Source organism: Dinoponera quadriceps, unplaced genomic scaffold, assembly GCF_001313825.1.
Source record: "Dinoponera quadriceps isolate SergipeBrazil2010 unplaced genomic scaffold, ASM131382v1 scaffold71, whole genome shotgun sequence".
Lineage (NCBI taxonomy): Eukaryota > Metazoa > Arthropoda > Insecta > Hymenoptera > Formicidae > Dinoponera > Dinoponera quadriceps.
In genome coordinates, this window is record NW_014554274.1 from 1,047,477 (window position 1) to 1,065,413 (window position 17,937).

The following is a 17,937-nucleotide window of genomic DNA, read 5'->3' on the forward strand; positions in this document are numbered from 1 at the left end:
GGGGGAAAGAAAAGCGGAAAAAAAGACAGACGGGTGGATAGAGAGAGAGAGATAGAGATGATAGCGTGTGGCGATGCGGCGAGGTCGAAGTCTCGTGGCAAACGTTCGTAGACTGAGTGAACCGGAGTTCAGACTGAACGGCGCTTAGACGACGCTAGCGCCATGCGACGGGGGGCGAACGAGTCACCATCGATCGGCCGAGGGTGGTATGGGAAGAACCAGTTAAAAGGCGCGGAGAGTGGGGAGGGGGGAGTCGACTGCTACACCGGCGGGCGAGACAAGGATAACGGAAGCAGGCGAGGTTGCGGTACCCACCACCATCGCGTCGCGGTGGCGAGGATTAGGATTAGAAGAGAGAGCCGATGATGGCAGAGCGGGAAAGAAGGACGGAGGTGCGGAGCGTAAACGCGCCGCTTTCGCTCCCCTGAAATCCCGATCGTTCCGCTTCGCTTCCGCCTCGTCCCGCCCGAGAGAGCGCCCGCTTCTTACTCGCCCGTTTCCTCCTTCGCCATTTTTCCCCGGCGCGTTCTCGCCCCTAGCCGCTGCCTGGCTTTCCGCTTCGTCCGCCTGACTGTTCGCCGCTACGCACCCCCTTCCTCATCTGCGTATTTCCTTCGACCTTCTCCGTCTCTCTTTCACCTTTTTCCACTTTTCATCTCTCGTTCTCTCTCTCTCTCTCTCTCTTTCTCTTTCTCTTTCTCGCTACCCCCGTACACACGGGATGACCCGAGAGGATGTACAAATAATTCAACGGCGGGTTTTACAGCTAATTTTGTGCGAAAAACAGCGCGTGCGAACGTAGTGCGATCCGATTGCCGATAATTAACGAGGTGTAAGTGCGTTAACTTTGAGACGGGAGATAATGAAGGGCAGATTCCGCGCAATCGTTCGTTAATTCTCGACGAAGCCAAACGAACACGCTCCGTCGAAGTACCGTTTTAAAATCAAGCGGTGAGAGACTTCATCGCGCGCAGACCCGAGTCTTCACATCGCTGATCGCGGACCCTGGTATCTCCCGAGTGACTAGATCGCTTTGGCTTTATATATGCCGGCGGATAACTGGACAAACGTCAAGTGCACGTTGCTAACGGCGAACGTATGGGTCAATGCGAAACAAAAAAAAGGTTGAAGCCCCACCAATGCGGCCGGAAATTGTATAATTTCCTCATATTTCCTCGTGCAGTCGCTTTGTCGGAACGCCCACGGTGACAGCGACTATATGATCAGGGAACTGACATCTGGGATTTCGCGATATATTAGAAGATTTAAAGGTCTAATAACATCTTCATCGGTCATTCATTGTTGGAAATTTGCATGGAACTAAATATTTTCGTCGAACAAAGGATATGGTTAAAAAAGAAGAGGGAGAAAGAGAGAGAAACATATATAAAGCTCGCGAAAATTTTTGCATAGTATAAGTGGAAGATAAAAGTCGCGAGTGAAGTCCCGCCTCCCTCCCAAGTGATATTAACTCTTTCTCTTCTTGGAGAATAAGAAAATCTCAAGTTCCTTCGCTTCTGTCAAAGAAAGTATTGTATAAAAATGTTGGCTAGAGATCACGACGCATCTCCAGAGTGCGCTGAAAACAGTTACAACGGCGGGAAAGATCCTACTAATCTATTACGTACTGAGTTAATGTATCTGGATAAATACAATATTAATTAATATATCAATGAATGATTGAACGGGCGGATTGATACGTATTTCTGATCGTTGATTGTTAGCGCCACCTGTATCCACCCAGTAAACACCAACTATCAGTAACGTAACATCAACGTTATTCATTTCCTATTCAACAATGTAACTGTTACATAATGCACGCGTTACACCGTATTTACATTGTTCAGTGGGGAAACAATAAGAATGTTACGTTACTGTTAATGTTTTATGTATTAAATTAATTAATGTTCACCATGTATTTCAAAGTTAGAGATATGTTACAGCATTTAGAGATTTATTGGTCGGATCAATATAAATCGACGTTGAATTGGTTTTCTTGTTACAGAGGTAATTATATTCTGGCCGTTTGCAAATAATTAATCCATATATCGGTGATTTTTGTCATCGAGTCGTAGTGTTTGAAGAAATAAAAGTTTCTCAACTTACCGCATGGTTGTATTGTTTGAAAGTAAAAGATTGTCCGACCTGTCGTTGAGTTATATTGTTTAAAAGTAAAATATCCATCTCTGACCTGCCGTTGATCCGTACTATCAGCTCAATTTGTGGGTAGGCACGCTGACGGCTCGTAGGAGAAACTTCGGAACTAGATTTTAGAATAATAGCCAATTTGCAAATCTGCTATTGAGGTCTGTTCAGACGGATTTGCATAACCATACATAATGCATATGCCTAAAAAACCAATCGTTTCGTTCCATATAGTATAAACGTTCAAAAGACATTCTAGAAATTTCACAGAGATATTCGAATATCTCTGGCACATTCCTAGGATATCTTTTGAGCATTTGTGCTAAATAGGATTTAATATAAAAGATTCCCGCGTTCTTTATATTAGATATATAAGCGATTGATTTTTCTCTCTGCGTATGTACGCATTCATACACATTCAGTCAACAGGTTAAAAATTGCAACATTTTTTTTGTTCACTTTCGCAACGCATTTCGTAAATAGAAAAATATATCTAATGAGAATTACTAAAAAAACAAATGTTTCTACTGGACATAGGATGCGTTACGAAAAAATTATCAAGAAAAAGATATTGCAATTAATTTAATCTGCTGACTGTGTGTATATGTGTGTGTGTATTTATGCACACGAAACTCTCGACATATGAATTGCTGTAAACGTAATATAAGATGTATCCGTAAGAATCGACCAATCAGATTTGATGTGTGAGACCGCCATTTCCGAGAATACTTAACTGTGATTATAGATACTAACAGGAAGTCCGTTACCGTTTTGTTCGTATTTTATATTTTTCTTATAATCTTTCTTAAATAAAGCTCTGTGAAATATACAATCACATTGAAAGGACAACCGAAACAAAGCCATTTCTTACATTCGTTTTGATTTAAACTATCAAATTTCGGCTTCATCCACTGTTACAGTCGAAATATACGATATATTTCGTTGCGTATATCGCTGTCGAATGTCGGAAGCATGCGTATTGAGCTGTAAGCATGCATTCTGCATTTGATTCGGCATCCAATAGCTAAGTGCGCATGCGCCCAACGGCAAACAAACAATTTTATCACGGTGCCGGCCTAAAAAGCGAGTAACGGGCTTCTTGGCGCCATCTAGCAGTATTACGAAAATGCCAGTTTAACTTAACCAATTTGAACGTCGGTCAAGTAGATTTTGAATCTTGGCGAAATAACTTATTACATATTATAATTTATTATATTTTATTAAATACACAGTATTTATAATTTGATCTTATATTTAAGACCATCTTGAATTCCTCTCAAGATTTCACAAAGACTATTTCACATTATACAATATGAATACTCACAAGGCACCCAATATCATAAGTATATTTATGCCTATATATTCGTGCGTCATGATTATAAATTATTCGAGGAAACCGAGGGTGACTTCCCTCCAACTCCCATTAATTTAATCGACGATTAATTGGCAGAATTGCTAACGGCAATTTCTAACTACGTAATTTGTAATCAGACGATAACTTTGCAGGCTGAGTTAAACGTCAATTAGCTTAATTAGAATTTACCCTGACAAGGTGACTAGAATTTGTAACTCATGTTCACACTTGCTTTTTACTTCCCATTGGCTGTCTTAATCGTCTCTAATTACCTCAATTTAAAATCGAATTAAACTTCGCCCGCTAAGTAATAATCGATTTGTTCGATCAGGTTTCGAAGGGACGCCCGGGATATCTCAAATATTATTCATAGCGGCATTTGTAACGTGAAACGCAAAATCACGTATCAAAAATAAAGTATAATTAAAAATATTGCAATTACCTCGATCAGCAGATCACGATGCGCGAATCCACGGGGACGACGCGTGTGATAGAAAAATCCTAGTGACCCTACGACTAGTGCACGTTTCAAGTGTCTATTTAGGTCTGTTCGTTTTCGCCAAACTGGCTGTGCTAGCTTGCACTAGTTCTCTCTTCCTCTTTCCCCCACCAAGTCTCGACTGTATGTCTGTCTCTCTTCAAGTCCCACAAGTATACGGTTCGGCGTAAAGGAACAGACTTTACGGCTACCGAAAGTTAAAAGGCCGAGACGGGTCGACTAGTCCAGCCGCGTCGTCCAATCGCGTAGACGCGTGTCCCGTTATCAGCGTGTCGCCGGCTGCGGGCCGCCAGGCGGCGCCGCGGTAACGGCAAAAGGGGTGCGGCGCGAACGCGACACGGCGATCGCCATACTGGGCGAACGTGACCGAAGACACAGCGAAAATGAATGCTAGAGTGTGTGTCACATCGAGGCAGTCTCGCTGGCAATAGGGAGGTTTTATTTTGACAGTGCGATAGGCGTGCGGCTAGCACGATGTCCAGCACCGCAGCGCGTCCCTGAGCGAAGCCGTGCAGCGCCGATACGCGCCCGTCCACCGCGTAAGATCAGAAATATCGCCGCTCCGGGTCTCAGCCAGACGGGAGGACGGGGGACGACGAGAGCGGTCCGCGCTGTGTGTGTACTTGCATGTGTCACTGCGAGTGAGTGCAGTTTGGACCGTCGCGTATCTACACGTTCCTTCGCTCGGCCGAGACGCAGTGTTCGTCGTCCGTGACGTTCCTCGTTGCTACCTTTGCCGTCGTTATTGCCGCCACCGCTGCCGTGTGGCCGACGCCAACGTCGCTGCTACTGCTACCCGCTGCTACTGTTGTCTCATCTTACGTCGCGCGCGCGTGCACGCTCGCTCTTCCCCCCGAGTATCAGTACGTTGCCGGTCGTAGTCGCGTCAAGAACCCGATGCGAGAGTGAGAGACACTACGTCGTCGCCACCGATGAGTTTGGCCTGCTGTTCGCCGCTGCCGCTTTAACTAATCGCAAGCGTGTGTAATGCCCGGGAGCCGCTCCAGCACGGACCCAGAGCACAAGTCACCGCGGGAAAGTGGTGAAGATTCCGAGGATGAGAGCGAGATCCTGGAAGAGAGCCCATGCGGGCGGTGGCTAAAGCGCAGGGAAGAGGTACGTGTCCTTCTCACCCAGCTGATGATGTTATTGTCCGTATATAGCAGATAGCTGTATTTTTCACTCAGCTATGTTACAGCTTGCACTACACTTGCAGCTTATATTCGCAGCTTGTAATTTTCGCAAGCATGTTAAGTGTCCCAAGGATAATGCGATATTATCCGTAAGGTGTAATGACCTCTCCGATGTTCCTTGGATGCCTCTGGTTGAATGTGGCTTCTTATCATGATCATTATCAGATTTATATTAGGAACTATCATGATGTTTTCAGCTTTCACGGCTTCGAAGCATTTACCATTCTTAAACGTAGATTGCAGGCTTGATTAGGCGACGCAGGTCTTGGATTGGCCCCGAGTGCTTGATTCACTGAGGCTTATGCGCATTTTAGATCCTTGCAATTATCAGACTCGTGTGGTCAAATTGTTCCATGCGACGTCAGGTTGTTACTGATATCGCTGAATATTTGGTTGCGTGTGCAACTTATAAGCGGTAAAAGTATATATATTGCAATGTTGAAAGTATATATATATATTTATAATATGATATTAATTATGCCGGTAGGTCTTAAAGATCAATGTTTTCATAATAAACTTCAATATATAGCGCAACACAGGAGACTATAATTATCATAGAGCTTGTAAACATACAACTACTCATACTATAACTTCTATTTAGGCTCCTATGCCTCTCGTCGCTATTTATAGATATCTTATTAAGACAGTATCATTGATATGAATTTGTTGAGCGCGTTTTTGTCTCGATGTTGTGGTATAATAAATGTCAGTATATTTCATGTTGCATTTATACAGGTGGACATATGTACACAGATGGTTCTGTTGTAAAAAGCTTTTAGATCATTAAGAGATTTGCTTCTGTGCGCGACGCAAAATATCTTCTTTAGAATACCACTCCTCTTGTCGTTTCTCCCTCGTTATTCAGCACGCTTCATCTGCATCTCAGCTTATACTGAATTCTTGGCACAAACATCTCACCGATATTAGGCCCTTTCATATTTGTCCTAAAATTAGACCGACTGACATTTTGTTATCGAATATGCAAATCAGTTAAATTATTTTAACCGGGTTCACACCGCTAACGCTTCCCAGCATCTTTTGATATATATTTGATATATATTTTCATATTTTACAAAAAATATATATATATATATGTATATATATTTTTTTATAAAATATGCATAAAATCGATATTAAATTGCGCCATACGTCACGTGCATTTGCGCATTTAAAGATGTACATTCGCATATCTATATATCCACATATTTTGCGTTAATCATAGAGAATATATCAATTTCAGGTATATGTAGGTTCTAAATCCACGATAGCTGAAGGTACTAACTTTGGATCGACAAGAGGAGCTGAAAACGAAGTCACTGAAATGGAAGTATGTACATTAGGGAACAGAAGGCAAATTAATTTTTGTGTTTATCCGTACTTGTGTCTTGAGTCGTGTTGAGTTTGTTGGTTTATTTCTTCACACCAATCTTCACAGAGATCGTTTATTATTTATTTTTTGCTATATAGTATATATAGGCAACTTTCTAAATATAGAATAAGTTGGGGAGAGAAAGTACGAAGTTTTGGTAAAGGTAGTAATAATTCGCAGCGTATTATTCTATTAAGCGCAAGCTGGACACATTATTAAATATCTGCAGTAGCGAACCCTCTCTTCTGAATCGCTCCCCCTCTCTGGATTCTTGGCAAGGTCACATCCATGTAATAGTAAATAGGCATGAAATCGTTTCAACGCCACTTTAAGTACGCTTAAAATGGACGATTACAGTAATACAATCCATTATGCTATATATAGAACGACGAGTAGATTGTATTGAAAGTACCCACCCAGAGTTGGTCATAGTCTGCAACACGCACTTATAATATGAGTGTACTCAGAGAGTACTCGAAATAACCAAATATTCAATTGAAAATTATGAAGTTGGTTTAGAATTTACTATTTGAACATACATATATACATACATACTCATACATACACACACACACACACACACACGTGTGTGTATATGTGTGTGTGCACATGTAAATTATCATATTGTATCTGATGAACTCATCCGCTTCTTTATCTCTACATTTACAATAGACACAGAAAAATAAAAATAACGTTCGAGAAAGTTGTCAGATACTTGAGTAATGGCCGTAGGTTCGGATCAGGAACAAATTTATGGGTTGCTTAAGTATGGGTCTTCAGTATAGTATCGTCTAAAGTCACAAGTGGCACTAAACAGCACGATATACCTGATATATCCGAGTCGTCACACCGGGAGTGTGATGTGAGTCTTTTCAGCGACAAAACTTTATAGTTTCTTTTTCTAGAGAAACTAAACAAGTTGCTTGTGACTTTCATAAACACGTCGAGCTAAGAAACGACGTCGGACAACTACAGTAATATCACATGTTACAATTATTATTATAACAATTCATGTGTTATAAACGGAGAGATTGGTAGATTGTTTCGAAAGAATACGCAGGTAGCACCTGAAGTAACTGTATACTCCGCTAATAGCCGTGAATTCCGTTAACGGTTTGATGCGTGCTTACTTAAGTATAGATATGAGCTTGTATCGAATGACTCATTTAATCCCTAACATACACAGTTTATCTTCACTTTATCTGCAATTTAGTTTTCCTACGTTTCACAGTAGAAAGGAATGCGAAGATAATATCCGGAGGAAGTCAAATACTTTAGTGACAATCGTATCAGAACAGAATTTATAGGGACAGAACCTTCATCACCTTTTTTTTTCTTTCTGGAGAAAGTAGACAAGTTATGGGCTTTAGTTGTAAACATGTCGGCCCAGGGAACAAAGATACGAGACTCGTCTTTGCTTACAGGTGGAACAAAGCGATGTTCCGGGAATCGATTGTGCTTATCTGGCAATGGATACGGAGGAAGGAGTCGAGGTGGTATGGAACGAGGTGCAATTCTCGGAAAGAAAAAATTTCAAAGCCCAGGAGGAAAAGATACAGCTTGTTTTTGAAAACCTCACGCAACTGGAGCATCCTAACATTGTTAAATTTCATAGGTATTGGACAGATACCCACAATGACAAGCCCCGAGTAAGTGAATTAATTAATTATCCAACTATAGTCGCAACGAAAACTGTAGTTCTCCCAATGAACGTGCACGTGTGTGAGTCCCCGTTAAAAATCATCTCATCTCTGTTATTCTCCAGGTTATATTTATAACAGAATATATGTCGTCCGGGTCCCTGAAACAGTTCCTAAAACGAACAAAGCGCAATGTAAAAAAGTTGCCTCTACAAGCATGGAAACGGTGGTGTACGCAAATACTTTCTGCACTCAGGTAATATAAATAATATATATGACGTACGGTACTTAATATCAGATGATAAAGACTCGTTTTTCTCAAACGAGCAATCATTCATACGTTTGTTCACACATATCACAATGTTTCAGTTATCTGCATTCCTGTTCACCTCCCATTATCCACGGGAATCTTACCTGTGACACTATATTTATTCAACATAACGGACTTGTAAAAATTGGTTCAGGTAAGTACTCGTGTAAGAGAAAGGAAAAAAAAAAACATACAAAGTAAAATGAGCTCTTTCTGCTAACATCAAATATGAAATGTACACGGGAGTGTCATTTTGTATTCAAAACAAGCTCAGATAGCGCGTATTCATACTATGTCGCATCTGAATTTGTGTCTAGTAATGTACTGTGAGAAATGCAGACTGTCGCACGCGACAGAATCGTTACTTTTTGTACGGAAGTAACTGCTGTGTAGCAAGACGAGATTACGCTAGGTATCCCCATCTTCTCTCATTCACAGGATTGTCTCAGAAGCTTATATTTTTGTTTTGTCGTAATTTCTCATGGGAGAAAAGCAAATATTATGCCGTGCGATCCCTAATTGTCTGAGAAATGCAAAGAACAGAAAATAACAACTATATTCGTACTGGTATTCGTTCCGCTTACATATATATGTATGAAGTACAAGAGGCGAAGTAGGTATTTCCGGAAATATGTATCATATGTTTTCTAGTTATTCGTTACTCAGCTGAAGTAAATATGATTTGTATGACTCATCCTGTTGACTGAATAAGCAACGTAACAAATAACATGATCTGTCATTATTGTGTGTCGGAATAGGTACATCCCTAACGTGACACAGGCATACGTCACGCATCATGAAAATACTTATTTCTTTACATAAATGAATATACTTGTCTCCCGGGAAAATGATCACGAATACTTACAACTGTAAGGCATAGCATTACTCTTCTCTCTGTTTTTAATGCCCAAACGAATATTGTGAAACCATGTTTGCTAATAATTGTATCCAACAGGAACGCATCAAACGTGATGTTTACTAATAAGCACTTGTATATAGCTAAATTTTCGTTATTTTTAGCGTAAATATCGTCCGCAATATCGTATGCGTTAATAGTAGAGTGTTGATCGTGACTACACGCGGGAATGAATGTGGTTCTATCGAATTATATTACGAACTTAAATGGTGCCTAGTTTATATATCTATGTATATATTTTGTCGCTCTCTCTTCTCGTGTATCTTAGATTATAACACGTTTCCCTATAATTCCTATCGTAACGTTAGTAACATGAGTCCATTAGAAAAATTGTGTTTAAACTGCCTTTTCATATTAGGAGTAACTTGAGTCCTCATTTTTAATTGTAGCAAATAGGCATAATCTAGATAATGAAAAAAACACAGCAACTCCTCTGTGAAGAGAGAGGAAGTACGAATCGTACTTTCGCGCCCGTCCGGAGGATAGAATCCACCAACGTCGGTGTCCTTCAATTGGTGTAATTATCAAAGATGGTGAATTTCAAGAAAAAAACATTTGGCAGATTGTGTGTCGTCAACTATTGCCAGCTAAGTAAATTAGGCATAGAGAGGTAAACAACTTCTATACTAATTATAAGTAGTTCCATTAAACGAAGAGAATTGCGCGAAGTAATTGAGATTTATTTTCATTACGTTACGGTGCCACTATGTCGCACTACTTATCTTTCTGATTATTAATTGTACTTTAACTAAGGAGGGCAAAGCGCTCGCGTTGTGTGGCGTCCCTTTGTCCTTCTCACAATCACCTAGCGCACGCATTTTCATTGTACTTCAGTATTTTTCTCTCTTCTTCTTTTTTTTTTTCTCTCATACCCTTTCAATCCCCGATTAAGAAGGGTTCCTCGAAGGGTTTCCTCTTGGAGGGTTCCATTCCCCGCATATTTGTTTCAATTCAACGAAAGTGACTCTTCACACAGCAGAATCACTGTAATCACGAGTAACATATGCGAGTACATTATTTGCTTGAACGAAATAACGTCTCACCTTTGACTTGCGAATTTTGCATTTTCCAAAAAGAAACGGAACATGTTTCTCTCTTTTCAGAGACACTTTCACGTTCGTACATGCGAGATAATTATTAACTGTATGAGGGCTCAAGTTACTCTTAGGGTTAAATTTTCAGCCAGAACACAATTTTTCTAGAGAGAGGTTTATTCATTCATCTCGAGTAGCCAGCAGACACCGCAAAGCGCAAGTAGATACGGATTTGAAATGAACTGAAAAACCGTATTCGTAGATACGGGAAACGATTGCCGGAAAAACTAGACGAGTCCCGTGCTTTGACTGACTTTGCGCGTTACCTACATGCAGAATCCTCCTGTCTGGTGGCTGCCCCACAAAGCAAAGTTTTTCTAACACATCTCGTCGAATACTTTCACATTAATATGTCATTTTTATGTTGACGCTTTGCTTGGGACGGAGTGCCTTGGGAAAACGGCAATAATCTCCTTCTAATTACAGTGGCCCCGGATGCGATTCATCATCACGTCAAGACCTGTAGGGCGAACATGAAGAACATGCATTTTGTCGCCCCAGAATATGGAAGTGAGTAGATCTCTCAGCACGCAGTATCGTCGCACGGATCCTACGATTGACGCTGCTCTCGTTCTCCCTTTCCAGATTCCGTCACACCAGCCATTGATATTTACTCGTTCGGGATGTGCGCTCTGGAAATGGCTGCGCTGGAAATTCAGGGAAACGGTGATACGGGTACAATCGTTACCGAAGAGAACATCCGGAAGACAATAGAATCTTTAGATGATGTTCAACAGAAAGACTTTATTCGTAAATGTCTTCAGGTGGACCCGCTTAGTAGACCGAGTGCGAGAGAGTTGCTGTTCCACCCTGTTCTGTTCGAAGTACACTCTCTTAAGCTGCTCGCAGCGCACGCCTTGGTCAATTCAGCCAGTAAGTCGAGGAGCAATTTCCCTCTCTATGCGACATCGAATTAATTGTCTCACTCTAGGATTACGCTAAAGATAGTTAGGCGTTGGGTAAATTCTAAGAGGATAAACTGACGAGCGATTTCCTTCACGATCACTCGCGCGCTGATGCTCGATTTTTTTGTAGCCAACATTTCGGAAACAATCACAGACGAAGTGTTGCAAAGGCTATATGGACCAGACACCGTAGTTGCCGAAATAAAATATCAAGGGATGCCCCCGCAACAAATTCGGTTAAGTGATATCCCCGTTACGGAAAAATTAGAAAAATTTGTTGAGGATGTAAAGTGAGTATCTGCCAGTCATGTCAGTCAGGTAAGATTGTTTGTGCCTCTGATAACTTAATAACCAGAACCGTTTCCCATTGTTAGATATGGAATATATCCATTGACTGCATTTATGGCGAAATTACCGCCGCCTGTTCGACCTCGGGCGATATCGCCCGAGGTTACGGAATCGGTTAAATCGGTCACACCCGAGCCCGTGGACGTGGAGTCTCGAAGAGTAGTAAATATGATGTGTAATGTTAAGCCTAGAGAAGAAAGTAGTGAATTACTTGTAAGTAACGCATAGAGTATTCCTACTCTAGCTGGGTCACAGCTGAGCGAACGAGCAGTATACTTTTGTTCTTACCACTTGGAAAATGTGTACGCCATAAAGAATCCGAACAGAACGGGCTGATTTGCCGTTTATATACGCGAATATTATATACATTCATGTTACACATTTGTTGTTCGTTTATTCAGCATACACTCGCTTTTAGACGAGCCAGCAAACAGCGAAGCATTCTTCAAATCTGTGTGTTTTGCAGATGACAATATTGTTACGAATGGATGACAAGATGAATAGACAGTTAACATGTCCTGTGAGCCAAACGGATACTTCGATGCTTCTCGCACAGGAGCTTGTACATTTTGGTTTTATTAACGAGGTAAATGCTCCCTCGTGCCGCCTATGTTATTGATGAGTGTCACCTGATCTGTAAGAATAACCATTGAGGAACGTTGCGGTCGGGATTTACTTTTAATTATATAGCTTGCTAAGAATATTGCGAAAACGTCGCGTCATACGAACCAAACGTTTCAAAGTCGCAGTTTTGGACACTCAATGAAACAAATTGCACATGTGTCATGTTAAATTTCACTCGTAACGTTCAACCTGCATCGGTTCTCGGCTTGGTACTTTTCGTTTGATTGAAAATGCAAAGAGCCTCTAATAATCATTGATTGCATCTGTGAGAGTGAGAATGAGAGAGAAAGAGAGAGAGAGAGAGAGAGAGAGATTGCAAAATGCTTGTAATTAGGACACACACATTTTACACATGACTATTGCAGAACGATCGTGATAAAATAGCCAATTTAATCGAAGAGGCATTGAGGAGATACTTCAACAAGCAAATGGTAACGCCGGGAATGGTATCGTTAACCAATCTTCCTACTCAAACCACCCTACTGCTGCCTGGTCCGGAATTTCCATGCTTGCAACACTTCGACAATTCCGTGTGCAACGCCGCCGCAGCGTCCAATAGTGATAGTGCAACTAACCTGCTGCCAAAAACCTCAGGTATACCCGTGTCAAGTAACAAAACGAGTAAGCTTCACGACGACACAGAACCGCCGACGATCACCGAGAGCGGCAGTTAACCATCCAGGACGTCTGATAACTCAGTTCACTGTGCCACTTTGCACGCTTTATGTATAGACTGGCTATGTATTTTTATATTTAAGTAAACAGAAAGGGTGAAGGAGGCGGGACAGAAAGCGAAAGAGAATGGAAGTAAAGATGGGAGGGTGCCGTGGCTACACCTCTAAGCTGACTATGACTGCAAAAAAAAAAGAAAAAAAAAAGAAAACAAGAAAAGAAGAAATTAGGAATCGCTTAGCGTCTTTACTTTCGTTTCAATTTGTCGGGGGCGATGACTCTGTTTGTCAGGTTACATTGGTTCTCTGTATTCTAGAGTTTTTTTACATTACATAGGTATGCGAATAAATTAAAAAAAAAAATGTACGAATCTAATGTAAAAAAGACCAAATACTTGTGATTGTACGATTAAGAGGGCAGTTAGAAGTACGCTGGTTATCGATTCGTATCTACACACGCAGCTGTGTGTGTGCAGTTTGATATTTAACTGTTGTAATCTACTCATCGGGATGCAATCATAAGAGGGGAAACGAGAGAGAGAGAGAGAGAGAGAGAGAGAGAGAGAGAGAGAGAGAGAGAGAGAGCTTATATGCTATGTTCTCTATAACGGTCTTCTCGTAGAAACGCGGAGGTTGAGGAAAAAAATAAATCACGAATCCCGGACATTGTGAAAACATCGGGATTGCATATCCTGCGTTTGCAAAACGACGATGATGACGACGTTCATCGTTCATGAGATTTATTTCGCGCGTACAAGTCGGCTGCAATCGACACTCAATCATGTGTAGAAAATTATCCTTTTGTACAATCGTCGACAAAATAATATAAAGAAAGTACCGTATGGGAGCCTGAATACACTCTCGGGCGGAATTCGATCTCTCGCCGCTCTTGTCGTTCTCTCGCCAAAATACTCAGTGTATATCATAAAGTCTAAAGCGTGAGAGTTGAGTTGAGCGAAGTTGTGAAAGTTCGCCGAGAAAAGAGAGAGAGAGAGAGAGAGGAGGAGAGGGAGGGGGAGGTAATAAGGTAGCATGCTCGTTCGTTTACCGTACTGTTTTTTTTTTTTTTTAGTTCCACGTAGACCAGATCGCGATATAATGCCGGCTCAAATAGATCTTCAGTGGTAACTCGGATGAAGCCACGGCCCTACTATACTTGGGTATTATTGATGTGATTAAACCAAGGTTATTAAATCTCGATAAAATTAGCTGAAATCCTTGTAAATACTTTATATTTTTAAGAAAAATCTGTTGACACAGAAAACTAGTCATATAGGTATATTCGAGTGCTAACAGACTAACACAGATCTTATTACGTCTTTTGCATTTATAACACGTGCTTGGCCAAGAGAGATACTGCTCCAATTTCATACCTCCGTCGAATCGATTTTCAGTGACGCATTTTCTCATTAAGTAAACGACTAACCCTACTAGAGGTAAAACTACTACAAACAACAACATAAACACTTCGATCTTAAGTATGTAAGTAGATTATCAAAACTGAATTGAATGTGTATAGCTTTATAATGCAAATTATAAATGACGAAGAAAAGCGCGCGACGACTGACTCGTGGATATTATGAAAGGGCTGTACGATGACAGTGATAAATAAATACTTTAACTCGGAGATTTTTTTTTTTCCACAATATATATACCATTACTTGGACTACACATCGCTTCGCGAGCGCCTACGTTATGCGTTCCAATTTAAAACCCTTACGTAGTTACAGTTTTTATTTTTGATATTCGCGTTTAATGGAGGGACGATGTCTTCTTACGACATTCGATAGACGTAAGCACGAGTGTTTCATAATGCAGCACGAAGAACCGCGAGATCACGCACACCTGACGTACACTTTGACACGGATGAAGCGCGATGATAAATCATCTTTCGCACGGTCTCTTACAACTATAACCGACTCGTGATCGGCGATTATCTTACGTACGACTTCGGTCTGGCGGGATAGCGCTAGATTTTAAGCGACAATGTAAGAAACGAGAAAAGACCGGTGCGATGACGTGCATTACTGCGGCCGTGCGCTTCGCAGCGCGATTAAGGTCCGTGTTAACAGTCGTTACTTACTTGAGACTCGTCTCGGGTGAGATGTTCAGTCTTGAATTCAGGGAGTTAGGCTCGTATTAATAGTTGTTACTCGAAAACTTGTCTCATGAGAGATACTCAGATTTGAATTGAAGTGCGAGCTTTTCAGTTGAACAGCATACAATTTATAACGGATATATTTGTGTCAAATATATCATACGATATAACATCGAATCTAACACTGAATTGAAATCTGGGTGTTTCACATGAGACAAGCTTCAAGTGGCGACTATTAATACAGACCTAAATCTTCTTATCACATTCGCGAGACGTGTTCTTCGCTTAGACGCTCGATAGTACGGCTCGACTGTTTTGTTTCACGAGGAAAAAGATAATAAAAAAACGGAGAATCGCGTGTTACAAAGCGTCGTGAATGCGAACGCGCTTATCGGCCATCGATGCACGTCGCTGCACCTCAGAGTGACTTTTACCGAACTCTGAATAAACTAATCGACGAATAATAAGAAGCGTCCACGCCAATTTCCAATTCTGTAACTTGTCATTCAATGACGATCAAAGTCAATAATTTCTATCTGCATCAGCAAGATATAGCAGGTAATCTTGGCTGACAGTAATTTGAAATCGTCGACTAACTCAATCGGAGCTCGGTAAAATTCACCGTTACATTTTGGCTTTTAGTCCGGATCTACAATAGATGTAGTGAGCTTTTATTCTTTCGTTTTAAGCATTGAATTGTAACGTAATCTCCAGCGAAAAGCGTTTCCCGCGCTATCAAGAACCGTAATAACGCCTAACCTTCGAAATTGCAATGTATGCGTTTAGCAGAGGAAGAAGCTCGGTGAGCGTTTAGTGATTATTGACCGTAATTGGAGTATTCTTTTAGATCCTTGACACATCCTCCTGGATGTATCAATCGGGCTTAAAACCCGTTAAGCGTTCACCGAATTATTTCCTCTATTCAACGCAGGCCTCAATGTTAGCCACGTTCAGCAGAACGTTTATTTTGTATATTCGTTTATTTTGCAACCGTTGGAAGTTTTCTGAGCTAAGATCGGATTATTCTATCAGATCTGTCAGAAATAACCCGATCTCCCAGAACAGAAAACTTCCAACGGTTGTAAGATAAACGTGGTCGGTGTCTGGTAGCGTTGGAAACGCATTTTACTAAAAACATCACAATCGAACGTTGAGAAGCAAAAGGCCAAAGGCTTACCACACCCTACCTGAGTAGACCCAGCCTCAGCCTTCCGAGTACGATTATATCACGTTTACGTTTACGAGCTCCCGCGTCGAGAGTCCCCATTACAGAGAAATATCAACGAACACCTGGAACGACACACTCGAGCCGGCGAACGAGCTCTGTTCCTTTGTACAAACGTTAACGACCTGCTGATCGGTGTGGTTCTTCAAGGTGGGCGCTTTCTCGCTACGCGTCTCGGCCGATTCGAGTCGGCGGGGAGCCGCTCAAGCGCTCTCCTTCGCGTGCGTGCGATTCAGCAGATAGTCGAGGTCGTGGGAGATGCGGTCGAGCATGCCGCTGGTCGCGCTGTCGCAGCCGGTCACCATGATCTCCGGGGTCTTCTTCTCCTCGCCGTCGGGCTGCTTGCGCTCGCTCGTGTTGGCGATGTCGGGCATCGCGCCGCTCACCGCCAGCTCCCGGCTCTTCAGCTCCGCGTTCGCCAGCAGCTCGACGTCGCTCTTCACCGCCAGCGTGACGTCCGGCATCGTGCTCAGCCGCGACTCCACGTCGGCGCTGCAGAGCACCTTGGCTGAGGGACAGTCGGACGGGACGCCGCTCGCCGGCGAGAACACCTTGCCGTCCCGGTTACCGCTGTTACCGGCGCTGTTGCCGCCGCGGAAGCTGCAGCAGTCGCTGACGCCGTAGTTGACCGCGTCGTCGACGAGGCAACGGGAGCCACGGTGCGCCGTGAACGGGGCCACCGCCGCGGCGGCGGTCACCACCGGCTCCTGATACTTGCGCGGGCTCGTGCTGTAGTTCTCGAGGTCGATGTCGTCCGAACGGTCCACCCGGATCTCCGGCAGGAATCTGCTGGTCGCCGCCACGGCCGGGGACTTGCCGGAGTAGACGACGGACGACGACTCGGAGACGAACTCGCGAATGTCGATGCTGCCCGCGGCGACGCCGCGCGCCTCCCGGTACGGCTCGCCGGAGATCGACAACGCCGCCGCCGGGGGTGTCGCCGAGTCGTTGTCCATCTCTGCGTCGCCTTTCGAGCACACTGCGGCGAACACCGTGTTGACGAGGTTGTTATTACCGTGACGTGAGCCCAGTCGGAATCTCAGTTCTACGTTACAAGTCTGTTTAGTTTAACGTTAAGTCTCCGAAGGTCTTCTATTGTACGTCTTTGATGCCATAAATGGGAAGTGATATCCGTATTTACTCCGCGCCCAGACTCGACCACTAAGACTCGTCGCGTTAATTCAAGCAATCTTCCTCCCCCGTTTAGTATTATGCGTCATATAACGCGGTTAGAACACAATTAAACGGCACACGTAACATCGACAGTCTCACCAGCGGAAACAACTGGCTCTACGCTACTTATGGATCACGGAAGGTACGAAATCGGCTTTAGGTCGGCGTGTAAACATAGTCACAGTACGCACCTTTGATTGGTTCGGACGTGTGCTCCTCGTCCACGCCGCGTTTCCACCTGATCTTCCGCAGCATCGGCCTGATAATCGCAACATCGGCGTTAACGATGTACACGATTATTACGTCGAAGCCCTGCGCAAACGGAGAACCGACGGTTAATACCGCTTGATTACGTTGATGCATTGAATAATGC

General features: G+C 42.7%; 2 protein-coding genes across 6 annotated transcripts in view; one reads left to right on the forward strand and one right to left on the reverse strand.

Moving 5' to 3' along the window:
- The first annotated feature begins 4,339 nt into the window (after positions 1 to 4,339).
- On the forward strand, positions 4,340 to 14,695 carry LOC106741264 (nuclear receptor-binding protein homolog). 2 transcript variants are annotated; one of them, XM_014613068.1, is made up of 11 exons: positions 4,340 to 5,114; positions 6,432 to 6,518; positions 7,985 to 8,209; positions 8,326 to 8,456; positions 8,570 to 8,664; positions 10,947 to 11,030; positions 11,106 to 11,393; positions 11,556 to 11,715; positions 11,800 to 11,986; positions 12,240 to 12,359; positions 12,763 to 14,695. In XM_014613068.1, the coding sequence occupies exons 1-11, from the start codon at positions 4,986 to 4,988 to the stop codon at positions 13,069 to 13,071; spliced, it is 1,815 nt and encodes a 604-aa protein (XP_014468554.1). In that variant the 5' UTR covers positions 4,340 to 4,985; the 3' UTR covers positions 13,072 to 14,695. The 2 variants fall into 2 exon arrangements, with proteins under 2 accessions (XP_014468554.1, XP_014468563.1); XM_014613077.1 differs by having other exon boundaries at positions 4,342 to 4,639.
- The window catches only part of LOC106741243, a 30,862-nt gene continuing 27,045 nt past the window's right edge, over positions 14,121 to 17,937 (reverse strand). For 3 of the 4 annotated variants that reach the window (XM_014613045.1, XM_014613032.1, XM_014613038.1), the window contains 2 exons: positions 17,756 to 17,876; positions 14,121 to 17,436 (listed from right to left, as the gene is read on the reverse strand). In XM_014613045.1, the coding sequence (XP_014468531.1) occupies positions 16,595 to 17,436; positions 17,756 to 17,876 (963 nt within the window). In that variant the 3' untranslated portion in view covers positions 14,121 to 16,594. The remainder of the gene's footprint in view (positions 17,437 to 17,755; positions 17,877 to 17,937) is intronic. The other variant, XM_014613054.1, reaches the window with a different exon arrangement.